Source organism: Podarcis melisellensis (genome assembly GCF_964234715.1).
Source record: "Podarcis melisellensis genome assembly, chromosome: 3".
Lineage (NCBI taxonomy): Eukaryota > Metazoa > Chordata > Lepidosauria > Squamata > Lacertidae > Podarcis > Podarcis melisellensis.
In genome coordinates this window covers 70,817,074-70,830,202 of record NC_138530.1, presented here as the reverse complement: position 1 = coordinate 70,830,202, position 13,129 = coordinate 70,817,074, and the positions used below count along the sequence as shown (strand labels likewise).

The 13,129-nt window shown below is 41.7% G+C and overlaps 1 protein-coding gene across 1 annotated transcript in view; it reads right to left on the bottom strand.

Annotated features, from left to right (window-relative positions):
* METTL24 (methyltransferase like 24) overlaps positions 1-13,129 on the bottom strand; it is a 66,755-nt gene that overhangs the window by 23,524 nt on the left and 30,102 nt on the right. The window contains exons 3-4 of the mRNA XM_081905528.1: positions 7,645-7,784; positions 3,661-3,889 (exon numbers count right to left, since the gene is read on the bottom strand). Coding sequence (XP_081761654.1) covers positions 3,661-3,889; positions 7,645-7,784 — 369 coding nt within the window. The remainder of the gene's footprint in view (positions 1-3,660; positions 3,890-7,644; positions 7,785-13,129) is intronic.

Sequence of the window (13,129 nt, the reverse complement as noted above, 5' to 3'; positions counted from 1 at the left end):
GCTGCCTTGGGCAATCGTTCTGTTTAAGCCAAGATAGGTATAATCCTTTTGCATACGCTCTTTCTCCCCTACACACACACACGCACAGAGAGAGAGAGAGAGAGAGAGAGAGAGAGACTCCTGTTGCTTCTCACTTCTGCACAAATCATGATGAAATAACCACAGTTAACCACAGTTAATCATTTTCTTCACTGTAAACCATGGTTTAATATATTCGCTGGTTCCAAAGCTGACATCATGAATTTCCTGATTTGGACAAAATAGAAAACTAATACTATGGCTAATCAGAAACTCCATGGGGGAATGGCCTGGGTGCAGAGGCAAAATATTCATGCACAGTTCAGTTTAATAAGCAGATGCATGATTGCATGAACACAGTCACACTTTAACTTCCAAAGTAGTAGGGGTGCTCTTTTTTGTGTCAACCACATGAATACGTAGACAAATATTTCCAAAAGAACACTCAAGAGACAACCCATCACAAACTCACAGAGCTGCCATAGAGGCAGACCTAAGAGAAAATACAATTTATAGAAAGAATCAGAAATTAGTAGAAAAATCTGCATGAATGACTCCCCATGATCTGTTGTGGAAAAATTAAGCAGGAGCTACTAAGGGATAATGCAGGCAGTTTTATGGGACATGCTCTTTTTAATTCAGGAACAAAATCTGACTTTTAATTTCAATGGGAATGGCTTGGATTGTAGCAACTGGAAAAAGGAGATGTGGTATTAGATAATAGAACAGTCACCAGGAATGTTACTATGTCAAAGCACACCCACCAACACTGCTATGGTAAATATGCAAGGAAGCCCAAAGAACATCCACATGTTTGGATTGTGCCCTGGGACTAGATCTTCCCAAAACCTCCATGGTTTCACGTTAGTGGAAAAATGGAAGGAGGAAAAGGCAAGGAGTAATTTTCAAAAAGATGCTGGTGCCATGCCTGATTCCCCCACCCCCACCCCCAAAATAAGAGCTGTGGAGAGGGCACTGAAAGGTCCTTCCAGAATTACCGTACCCTAAGAAAGTGAATGAACAAAGTGAATGAAGAATGCAGGGGAGAAGGGACCTCTAATTAATATGTGCTAGAAAGTTCTGGCATCAATTTGTTCTCAGGGGGAACATGATAGACATATAGGCAGATGAAAAGCCCAGGCAGCAATTATATAAACACTTACAAAGAAGTAAATCCTATTGAACTCAGTGGGACTTACTTCTTAGTAGACATGTCTGGGATCGTACTGTCAGTATTTACTCTGATGCACTCCTTAATTGATAAGGAGCTTTGGGGAGCCTCTCTGCAATACCCAATGCAACCTTAATTCCCCCAGCCTTTTCTCAAGAACAGAGAAAGCAGTGTAAACAAACTGTGTGTTTCATTCTGTAAACAAGAAATTCTCATTAATTGGAAGCAGCACAGTTCTAATTCTCCCTAAGTAAGCACCCCGGACAAAAAAACAAAAAAACACACTGTGAATATAAGCCTTCTACAGGACAAGATGCAGTGTTCACTTGGCTGGCTTCCATCTCCTTTGTTCTGTCATCCTGCAGGGATGGCCCCATCATGAGACATATTGAGACAGTCACCTCAAGCAGCAGATGCTAGGGGGCAGAGATGGGATGGAGCTGTGTGTGTTCTGCACTCCCTAAGATAGCCTTCAGATGTAGTGGAGGATGCTGTCCCACTGCCCGTGTCAAAGTAAGATTAAACACCCAGTCTTGCCGGCTTCTGTGCAAGGAATGAGGGGAGGCGTAATCTTGTCTGCCTCAGGCAGCAAAATGTCTTAGGCTGGCCCTGCTGCCTTGTCTAGTTCTGGCTGCTCAAAACTAGGGTTTTAAGTAGATAGTCTTCTCCTATTGTTTAACCCTATGTTCCAGTATAGAGACCTCTAAAGTTCCACATAAGCAGGCATGTCCCAAGTCAATTTCGGGGGCCTAATCCGGCCCGCCGGTCGGTTTAATCCGGCCCCTTGGTTGGAAAGTTTCGACACCACTAAAAGGTAGGGCTCTTTTTAGAGGCTTTCCCAGTCTTTACAAACTCCAGTCATTGTAGTTTGAAAAGAGAGACAGACATTGGCATTGTTGACAAGGGGTATTATTTCATAGCAACAAAATATTACAGTCCAAACGGAGAATTAAATATACCTGCAAAAGAGGTATATTTTCAAAGAGAATGGCTAGAATCGCAGCAGATATGAGATGCAGCATTAGAGAGCACAACCAAACAAAATGGGATGACTCGAACTCAGTAACAGACTCAACGGACACAACTCATTTAAGTCAATTAATTTCAGTGGGTCTACTCAGAGTATGACTTAGATGGATACAATTTGGTGTGTTGAGAAATTCCCTTAGAAACAAAGGAGCATTCAGAAATGCTGTCCAGAGTGTGTGGGATTAAAATAAAATACTAATACTAATAATCAGAATGACATTTTTAACACATCTCTTAAAAATAAATTATACCCTACCTTTTTGAAAGAGCTCAAGAATACACACAACATAATAATGTAACAATGACAAATGATAATAACAAACAATAAAAAATAAGAACCCAAAGTTCAAAAATCAGCAAACAGCAGCCACCTGAAGTACACCCACCCACCAAATGTAAGTGCTACCAAAAGGTACCATTTCTTTCTGTGGTTAACTATTATCTGGTCCCAAGACAGTTTCATAATGTGATTCAATGGTAAAAAAAAAGTTCATTTTCAATTTTTAGCTATTTCAGAAGTGTTAATTCCCCATAAAATAGCACATTGCACTTTGCAATGATGCTTTATGTTTCACAGCCTTGCTCTGCAAGCCCTGGAGGTGGTGTCCTCAGCCAAGTCTGCCCATGTCTTTAAAAGGAACCAAAAAGCATACAGCACTACCTGCAGGCATCATGATATATTAGCAATCTAATTCATTCCCTGCACACTCTCAAGGGCAGCTGTAACTTGAAAGTATGCTAGCTAAGAATGTCATGAACTTTTTGAAGTATGCATTGGCAAAAAGTTAGTGGAAAGCTTCTACTGCATTCACAGTTCCCTAAAAGGAGGTCAGGCAAGTCCATTAAAAAAACAACTGCACTCCATTTCAAGCCAGGATGTTTTTGCTACTGGTGTCACTAACAGGGAGAAAATAGTGACCCTCTGAACATCAGCAATCCCTTTATAATCTCTTCTGCTCCAATTATAGCTGGAAATGTTTTCCCATCTCTTTAAATTCTGCACTTAGGATCACTGTACAATTCTGCTCATTGCTACATTTTCAGAGCCAGTAAAGAATAAAAGTTGCAGATATTGTAAGATGGGGCAGAAAGGGAGAAGAATATGATCTTAAGAAGTGAGGGTGATTTAGAAATTGTGGGGGTGTTTGACAATTAATTTTAAATCATGATTCCTTCCCCCATTTGTGTCCCTCCAATCCCCAAATATCCACAGTAGAAGCTTGATTACTCACACTATGACTACCTAAATACATGTTAGTGTAGTTCTATGTCAATGCAGAAAAACAGTCCGAATTGTCTAAACATCTGACTATCCTGATATTATGGACATTCTCTGTGTTGCTTATATAAATGGAGTTTAGGCTCTAACGGCTAAGCTTTATGAACACAATGAAGGCCCCCAGTAATTCATAAAGCTATATGAACAGTAAGTGGAGTCTTACCTTGTGGTGTCCAAAGTCATTTAATACAGTGCCAAGCTTCTTGGTGTTGGTATGAAGCTTATGAGCCGCGATCATTGGATTTGGATCCCTCCAGTCAATGGACAGGCGATGGTACCAGAGGCGCTGTCCTTTCTGAATATGTGCCAGTTTGATACTGGGGTCAAAGCGATGCACCTCACATCCACTATTGGCCATGCTGATCTCAAACTGGTTGTTGTCACTGCCCAGTCTTCCCAAAGCAAACAGAAGAGGTATTGTTACTTGAAATAAAAACAAAATCTGAAGGATCACTGCTATTAACATTTTAGCTCACCTATCCCTGAAGGACGTAAGGTAGAAAACATTAATTCTTGGTAGGTGTGCGGAAGCACTAGAGAGAGCTTACAATACCACAATTTTCAGGAAATACGTAAATAAAAACAGTAGTAATAATAATAATAATAATAGACTAATGAAAAGCAGTCAGTGCATGATTTGTCAGCCTAATTCTAATCAGCTCAGAAGTTTTCCTGAAAAGTGAAAAGCCAACAGTGAAGTAGAAGATACAAGGATTTGTTTAGAGAGGGCATTCCACAATCTAGGTGCTACACTCAAAAAGGCCCTGTTGTGTTCCTGCATGTTACACTTCAGACAGTGGGGGGAAGGGGCAGTCAGCAGGGTATCAGTAGTTGACTGAAGCACCTAGGCAAGTTCATATGCAAGTTTGGGAACCTTAAGAAACCCTGGTTACAAATTATTTTGGGCCTTAATGGATATGACCAATGGATATGGTATGTTTAATTGGGCTTTAATTAGCAGACAGCATAGTTGAAACAAAACTAGAATGTGCTCAGAACACATGTGTGCTCAGAACACATCTGCCCAGAAGTCTGTATGATGCATTCTGGAGCAGCTGAAGCTTCCAACCTCTTCAAAGCAACTTTCCCATGCAGATGCTCTAATCCGGATGTAACTAAGGTATGAAAGACTATGGTTAGGTCCAATTTCTCCAGTTCGGATGTCCATGTGCATTGCATGATGTAACTTCATTCAATGGCTGTCAGCTAAACTTGTCAACTTACTCAGCTGAAAGCCATTTTGTATGTAGTGAAACATACAGTATCTGTAACATGTCAGGTGTTAATGGCATGTTGGCATATGCTTGTCAGCAGTTAATGCTCCTGCTGTCAAGGGGTGAGTGAAGGTGCATGTAGGAGTTTGTCCAAACACTGCAAGATGAATTAAACTCAGGGCATTCTCAGAGCTAAATGTCACATTATATTAATCACACTTTTTTTAAGAGCATGCTTAGTGTTGTTACCTTTATTTTGAAGGGAAAGTAGCTGTGGGGCCCCCATCTGGTTTCACACTCCCAGTTCAGACTGAGGTCTAAAAACCAGTTGCTCATTAACTCCACACACACCCCACCCCACAGGGCCTCAGAACAGTTTGTAGTAAAGAAGCACCTTTGGAACCAGTAGTAACTGGGGCAATTTCAGGTGGGAAAATAGGGAACAGGAGATGGCACCAAAGACCCATGGCTACATTTCCTTTAGCATAAATCAATAGTGTTAAGCACATTATAAACCACATGGTCCTCCACACATAAGCTGAACTGTGACTGACTACTGCATGTTGGCAAGTCTCTACATATCATGATAACATAAGAAATGTTGTATGGCTTAAGGTCATACACAATGCTCTTCCGTGGGCTACACACAGATTTTCATGCTGCTCTGATTTCTGGAAATGGAGGCAGATGGGAACCTAGAAGAAAAATTGAGCATCCTGTTTCCACCTAGTGTTCATTAGTTACACCTAGCTTCCTCTGAAATCAATGGAGTTTAAGTCAAGTCATAATGGGGATTACATGCAGCTAACAGCACAATCCTAACCATGTATACTCAGAAGTAAGTCTTGTTGAATTCAATGGAGCTTACTTCCCAGAAAGTGGGGTTAGGATTGCAGCCTTAGTCTGGATCCAGCCTCATGAGTGTTCAGTAGCTAGAGGAAAATGTAAAATGAAAGCTGTCTTACATTCATTGCTGACTGTCAATTTAAAAATGCTTAACTATTGTGTGCATAGTTAAACACTTCAGAATGCTGAAACCTGGTAAAACCTTTTGTGAGTATGGGTTTTTTTTAAAAAAAAACCACAACACTTTCAGATGGAGCATTAATCTCTTTAATAAATTCACAGAGTGCTTTTTATACTATGCCAATTTAAAAATTATCATTCAAATTCATTGATGCATTTTGCGATATCCCAGCCAGCCAGTATCATTGCCCTCTGTACATCACAGTGTGTCACATGCCTCCCAATGGATGGAGTAGCTAGAAAATAATCTAAAATGGGCAGCCTCCAGAGGATTTGAGCTCTGCTCCATCATGTTCATATGAAATGCTTCTGCTTTTCATCTCAGTCCTCACAAATACACAGACAATAACTTCATTCCTCTCAATGTTTCATGCAATACGTATTTTTCATAGGGCTGTCCTTTATATACTCAAAAACATTTGTTCTCTCTCTAGTCATCCTCTGGGAAGAAACCAGCTGGTCTTCATTTCCTCTTTCATAAATAGAAATTCATTAGATAAGAAGTGTATTTCAAGGAGATTTTGTCTCATTCTGAACAAGATTGCTTCTCTGTGCAATCATACACCAAAGAGCAGAATTAAGTGCCAATGTTACTGAAAGATTGTAATTGGATTGGAGTCACAAGGAATTAGAATTGATTGCTATGTAATTCCTCAAGAATTGCAAACACACGCGTGCACACTTAATTTATTTGAACGTTACTAGAGTTCGTTTCTTATTTTCATTCTGTGCTTTAGGGGAAAATCTTCAGTGCTTATATATTCCAGCAGAAGGGACTGGTTTAGTTTCCATTTTTTAAATATTTTATTTATGCAGCAAAACATTTTTCCAAAGGTCTCATTGTGCGCTTGCTTTTCTTAGGTTAGCAAAAGGCATTCTTAATGGAAGATAGATACGGAGGCAATAATGTTCTTTGAAGTAAGGTGACCAAATTCAACATGAAATTTAAAACTGACTTGATTGAATTATTTCTACATAATCTATGTGAAATCATAAGGAGGGAAGAATAGACCTGTTGGCTCAGAGTAAAGGCCTATCTAGTCCAGCATCCTATTCTCACAGTGCCCAACCAAATGCCTATGGAAAGCCCCTAAGCAGGACAAGAGTGCAACAGCCCTCTCCCCATTTGTGGTTCCCTATCAACCACTTCATCATAAGCTTTTTGAAAGTACACAGTGTCAATTGAATTGCCTCTATCCATAGGCATCTTGTTGCAAAATGGATATGAACCACTCTGTGCTTAAGTGGTGCAAATACCTCTGAATAAACATTTGCATGACTTATTTTTTGAAAATGTCAGCTACTTCAGCCCACATTCTTCCAATTAATCTTGCAATGGTGTTTTTTTTAAAGATAAAAACCACATATATCCTGGAACAAGATAAGCATAAGATAGTCTAGCAGATTGTGTAAAGAGGATGCCATTCATGATTGCTTCATTTGAATTTCCCCCATCATGCATCTACCTGTGCTTGAAGATCAGCACCTGAGGCCCTCCTCTGTATGCCACCTCCAAGAGAGGTTCAGAGGGTAGCAACAAGGGAGCAGGGGCTTTTTGGTTGTGGCTCCCCACTTATGGAATGCTCTCCCCAGTGACACCTGCCTGGCACTGACACTGCTATCTTTTCAGCAACAAGTTATTTTTTTCATGTACCCCCAGGTATTTGGTGCTATGGGATGGGCTGTTTTTAACACTGCTTTCGCACCAGTGTTGTTTTTGTTATTTTGTAATGGAGCTGGGGTGGTTTTAGCACTAAATGAATTGTTGCTTCTGTTGCTTTGTTTTAAATTTGGGATACCTTATATTTCTGTAAGTCAACTTGGATCTCTCTGAAAAGGGCCCCTTAAGAATGTTAATTAATCATGAATAACATAAATGGTTCCCCCCACTCAAAAGGGAGACTTACCCCAGTGAATATAGACGGCACTGCTTTCTTTTGATTTGATGAACTAAACTGAATCGGTCATCCAAGCATATTGACCATGGCCTCCTTGAGCTGTTGGGGTTTCCTGGCAGGTTGTTCATGCTCATATGATCACATGAAATCTGTTAAAACAACAAATGTCGATTTCATTCTGTGTTAAAATCTTTCTACACAGCTCACATTTTGTTTGAGTAGGGAGAAGGGAGGATGAGGGAATGTCTTACAGGAAATTGTTCAACAGTTATGTGAATGACAAAGTGGGGTGAGGGAAAGGCAGCCAGGCTTAATTTATTGTTTGCTTATCTCTTGTTTGTTTGCTTTGCTAAAATAAGGATGTGCCAGATCGATGGTGAGAAGAGCAAAGCAAACATTAAAAGGCAAATAACTGAATTCCAGTGAATATTATGTGCCAGACGCATTTCACAAAAAAACAGCTCCCTGGACTACAAAAGACCATTTATTTTATCCTTCAAGCCTTGGATTGGATTCCACATTTGACATTATTTAAATAATAGTAATGACCTAACTCCCACTCTTAACTTTAGGTTACTTGCCCTACAGGTCTGAGATCTGTATCTATTGGGATCTAGCCTCCCCACTAGAACATCAAGAGGCCTCTTTGGCACAGGGAGCCTCTCACCAGCTGAGGCTGCTCCAATGGGTACAACCCCTTTTGAATGGACACAGCCTGGCCACCGGGACCATGTTGTAGCAGCTTCCAAGTTAGATCACTGTATGTGGGGGCTGCCTTCAAAAACTGTGTGGAAACCACAGTGAGTCCCAATTAACAGAGACCAAGTGCTGAGGTCGTATCACACCAGTGCTTAAATAGCTACACCATCTCCCAGTCCATTTCCAGGAACAAATATTGGCGTGGAACTCAATGTTGTGCCATTAAGTTCAGCTTGCCAGATGTAACAATACCAGCCCCACTGCACATGCCGTTCTGTGGGTTCTTGCGTACCCACACTGATACAATTTCAGGGGTTCACACACTCTGCAACATGCTGAAGTCACTTGTGCATGCCACACAACGTGCAGACGCAACTTGCGCACGCACAGTCACCAAGGAATATTGTGTTGGGATACTGCCAGGGAGACAAAGGCCATCATGCTTCCATGTCGATTCCGGACGATCCATTGATCTCCCGTAGGTACAGTATCAGTCAATTAGCGACACAAGCCTCAGAAATAGCTTGCCACATTCCAGGGCTCGTGCACGCTCTTTCAGCAGAGCTCGCACAACGAAAGATGCACTCAGGAGAGCATTATTTACAACTTTATTCAGCGCTGGTCAGAACAAAGAAAAAAAACATGACTGCCTGCCTGCGTGTCGAGGCACAGAGAGAAAACGAAAGCTATATACAAAAAAGAAACTTCCTGTGAGCCGGAAGTAATGCAGGCTGTGAAACAACAACCTGCTCCCTTTTTTAAGGTGGAATGAAAATATCCTAACATATTGAGGGGGCCTGGATTTCTCATTGAATATTTTGGTGGGGCCTTTAGCCCCCCCCCCAATGGCACCCCTGCCCTAGTGTTGGCGCTGACTTTGAAAGTTCTACACAATTTGGGACTGGAAGGGCCAGCCTGAGAACACTGCCACCTGAGGTGGACCAGCAAATGCTGCCCAACTCCCCCGCCCCTTGCTTAAAATTCCTCATGGTGCAGCAGTACGGATGCTGCACACTTTTGCTGTTTCTACTCCCCCCCCCCCCCGATGCTGCAGCCATTCTGTCTCCTGGTGGCTCGCTGTGAGAAAGGTCACTAGCCACCTTTCTCAAAGTAAAACATTGGGGTGATCAAAAAGGATATGTTATACAGTGTCAAAGGAGCAGCAGCAGCACAGGCTGCTCTCCGGTATGTGTGTGTGTGTGTGTGTGGTAGGCCTTCTCAGTAGTGACCCCTCAGCAAAGCACATGCTCCTGGTGATGGGCACTGCTTAATGCTTGCTTGCTTTGCTATCTCTTTGGTGCCTGGTGAACTCCTTTTCCATTTCTTAGGCCTTTTAACAAATCCAGCCCGTGATATAAAAACATTTTCCTGCTCTTTTATAGGCTGCTTCCCCCCCCCCCCCGCTGTTAGTTTTGATATCGTCACATTTTCCGTGGTTGCATTTGTTTTTGTGTGTAGTAAAGAAAGTCATTTTGAAAGAAAGGCTATACATATGGTAAAATAATACGATATTCTTAAATGGAGGTTGTCCTACAGGCATGGAAAGCAATAGTCAAGCCAATATAAAGTCTCTGATAAAAAAAAATATCTCTCTCTCCCACCCGCCTCCCAACCCTCCCGTGGGGCTTAAATCCCTGCTCATTTGAATACCCATATGTTTAAATCCATTCATTCTTTTTCAGTGGATGTGCTTAAATAAATCCCACTGGAGAAAATGAGAATTAATTATATGTTCAGCTCTTTGCTGAACACATTCTATATAAAGTAAGAATGCACTGTAATAATCCTGTCTAGAACTCACAACAGGATTATTTGCTACAGAAGGAGTCAAACTAACAATTGCCCAGCTATGCACACATGAGAAGCAAAAGAAATCTTGCCTCAGAATTCTACAAGGTTCCACAAGGAAGCAACACTGAGGTAAAAAGGCCTCTCTCAAACCACTCTCTTAAGGACTAGAAATTTTCTAATGGGAGGGGATACATTTCCATGTTTACAGAGTAATATCTAAGACACATAGAACTATGAAGGTTCTCGAAGAATTTGATTCCAATGCTAATTGATACAATCCTGGACAACTGTGCAGTTTGAAACTGAGTTGTCTTTTGGACTTCGTACCCCTCTGACTTTTGTGTTATTATTCTTGGCTGCGTACACACCATACCAGGGAACCAGGCAGAGGGCCTTCTCGGTAGTGGTGCCCTCCCTGTGGAATGCCCTCCCACCAGATGTCAAAGAGAACAACAACTATCAGACTTTTAGAAGACATCCGAAGGCAGCACTGTTTAGGGAAGCTTTTAATGTTTGATGTATTACAGTATTTTAATATTTTTTTGGAAGCCGCCCAGAGTGGCTGGGGAAACCCAGCCAGATGGGCAGGGTATAAATAAATTATTATTATTATTATTATTATTATTATTATTATTATTATTATTATTATTATTATTATTATATACATTTAAACCACATTACTTCCCACACAACTGTGCCCTCCTCTAGCACAGAGAAGGTTGCCAGGGCTTTTTATATGATATTGATGCAGGTTGAGGGGCGGATATTGCTGGATTCCTGGGATAAAAATATATGTAAAGGTAAAGGTAAAGGTACCCCTGCCCGTACGGGCCAGTCTTGACAGACTCTAGGGTTGTGCGTCATCTCACTCTAGAGGCCGGGAGCCAGTCCGCAGACACTTCCGGGTCACATGGCCTGCGTGACAAAGCTGCTCTGGTGAGCCAGCACCAGCGCAGCACACGAAAATGCCGTTTACCTTCCCGCTATAAAGCGGTACCTATTTATCTACTTGCACTTAAGGGTGCTTTCGAACTGCTAGGCGGGCAGGAGCTGGGACCGAACGACGGGAGCTCACCCTGCCGCGGGGATTCGAACCGCTGACCATTCGATCGGCAAGTCCTAGGCACTGAGGTTTTACCCACAGCGCCACCCGCGTACAGTATCTTTTATCTTTGCACTCAATTTTCTTGGCCTGCTACCATAACAAACTGCTTGGTTGCCCAAAGCATCGGGAACTGTATGTACAGTAGTTTGTGAAGGGTGCTGGTAACTGGAACTCTATGAGGGGTAAACTAGAGTTCCTAGGATCCTTTTGAAGGCAGGAAATATGCTTTAAATGTATGGTGTGTATGCAGTCCTTGACTCAAAAAATGTATCCTAAAAAAGCATATTTTAGGATAAAAATTGTTTACAAATGAGATTAAAACATATTAAAATTTTAAATATATATTTAAATGCAAATTTTCATATTATTTTCTCTTACAGATTAGCACAGAAATGGGATGGCATGATCACAGGCAGGAAAGAGACTGATCCATTCATCCTGACACAGAACACGCACACGTCTTGCTTATACGAAAATCCCTTCAGACTTTCCAAGACTGGGAAAAAAATCTATAAAAATCCTACCCATGCAAATGGAAGCTGAATTAAAGAAGCACAAATGAAAATCAGGAGTCCGCCTTGACTAAAGCAGATGCTAACTAATCCTTCCTAATGAGCAAACTGAACAAACATGATTAACGAATATTAAACTTTATGAATGTGTTATATTGGGAGAATTAACACTGGAAGGGCTGGATGGTACTGTGGTTATTCTCACTCCTCCGTTCTTCATTCCCACAAGATTTTTATTGTAAGGATCTGACTTTACCCTCCCATAAATGTAGTAAGCACTTGTTTTAAATATGGGAGTGGGAGACTGCTTAACTGTGCAACACATTAAACTGAAGTAAAATTAGTAAGAGTTCTGTTAACATTGCTAGCAGGGGTCACTGATGAAGGAACTGGTGGGTATTTTAGCAGGGCAATTTCAATCTTTATAAGAAACTATTGGGTGCTGGGGCGGAGGCAGGGGGTGCCACAGCCAGCACCATGAAAGCATGTGATTGCTAACTAGTTGGCCTTGCCTCAAATCCCATTGGGATGCTGATGCCAGCTAATCAGCAACCATATGCTTGCATGAGGCTGACAGAAGTGTCCCTTTCTCTAGCACTGCCTGCTAATCTCTGGTAAGAACAAGAATTCCTCTACCTTCCTTGATCTCCCAGCAATGTTCACCAGCACAACGAGTGAACTGGTTCCTGATCATAGCAAGCCGTTGAAATGGTAATAGTCCTTGTAGATGTCATGAGTCCCATGGAGGTGTTGGTCAGATTCTGAGGTGGAATGGGAGGAGCTCAGGGAATCAGAGCTATAGGCATTGGGACCCCAAAAACATGATTGAGCCCAGGAGGGAGCCAGAGTCTTCGCAGAGGGAGATCTGGATCCACTGGAGGGGCTTAATGGTTATGTAAGAGCCCCATACCCATATGCAGTCATGAATAAAGGCATTAAAAGAGCCCACCAGAATGATAGTAAGAGAGAAAAGATAGCTTGCTGAAACCATGAAATAAAATTGCAGAACGCTTAACGTTCATTGTTAGGTGGGAATTCTGCAGCATCTGGCAAAAAGAGAATGCGGATTCCTCTTCCTTCTCCATTTTAATTTATGCCTGCCTGGAGGAGTTGAGGCATTCATTCCCCAAACTTAAAAGTCTTGATTGCTATGCCAGCAACTATAAATTCTCTACAAATTGATGCGCTTGTAGGTTTTGACCCAGCAAGTGAAGCCTAGCAGATTCTGCCACATTTTATTACATCCTTGAGTGCGGCAAAGGGCTGGCTTGCTGCGCAGTGAAGCTACTTCACTCCGTCGCTCTAGTCAAAAGCTAGGTTGCATTTCCACACCTTCAGACCTCACAGGTGTTGTTTCATTGCTCTCCTTTCAAATGCAGTTACTGTA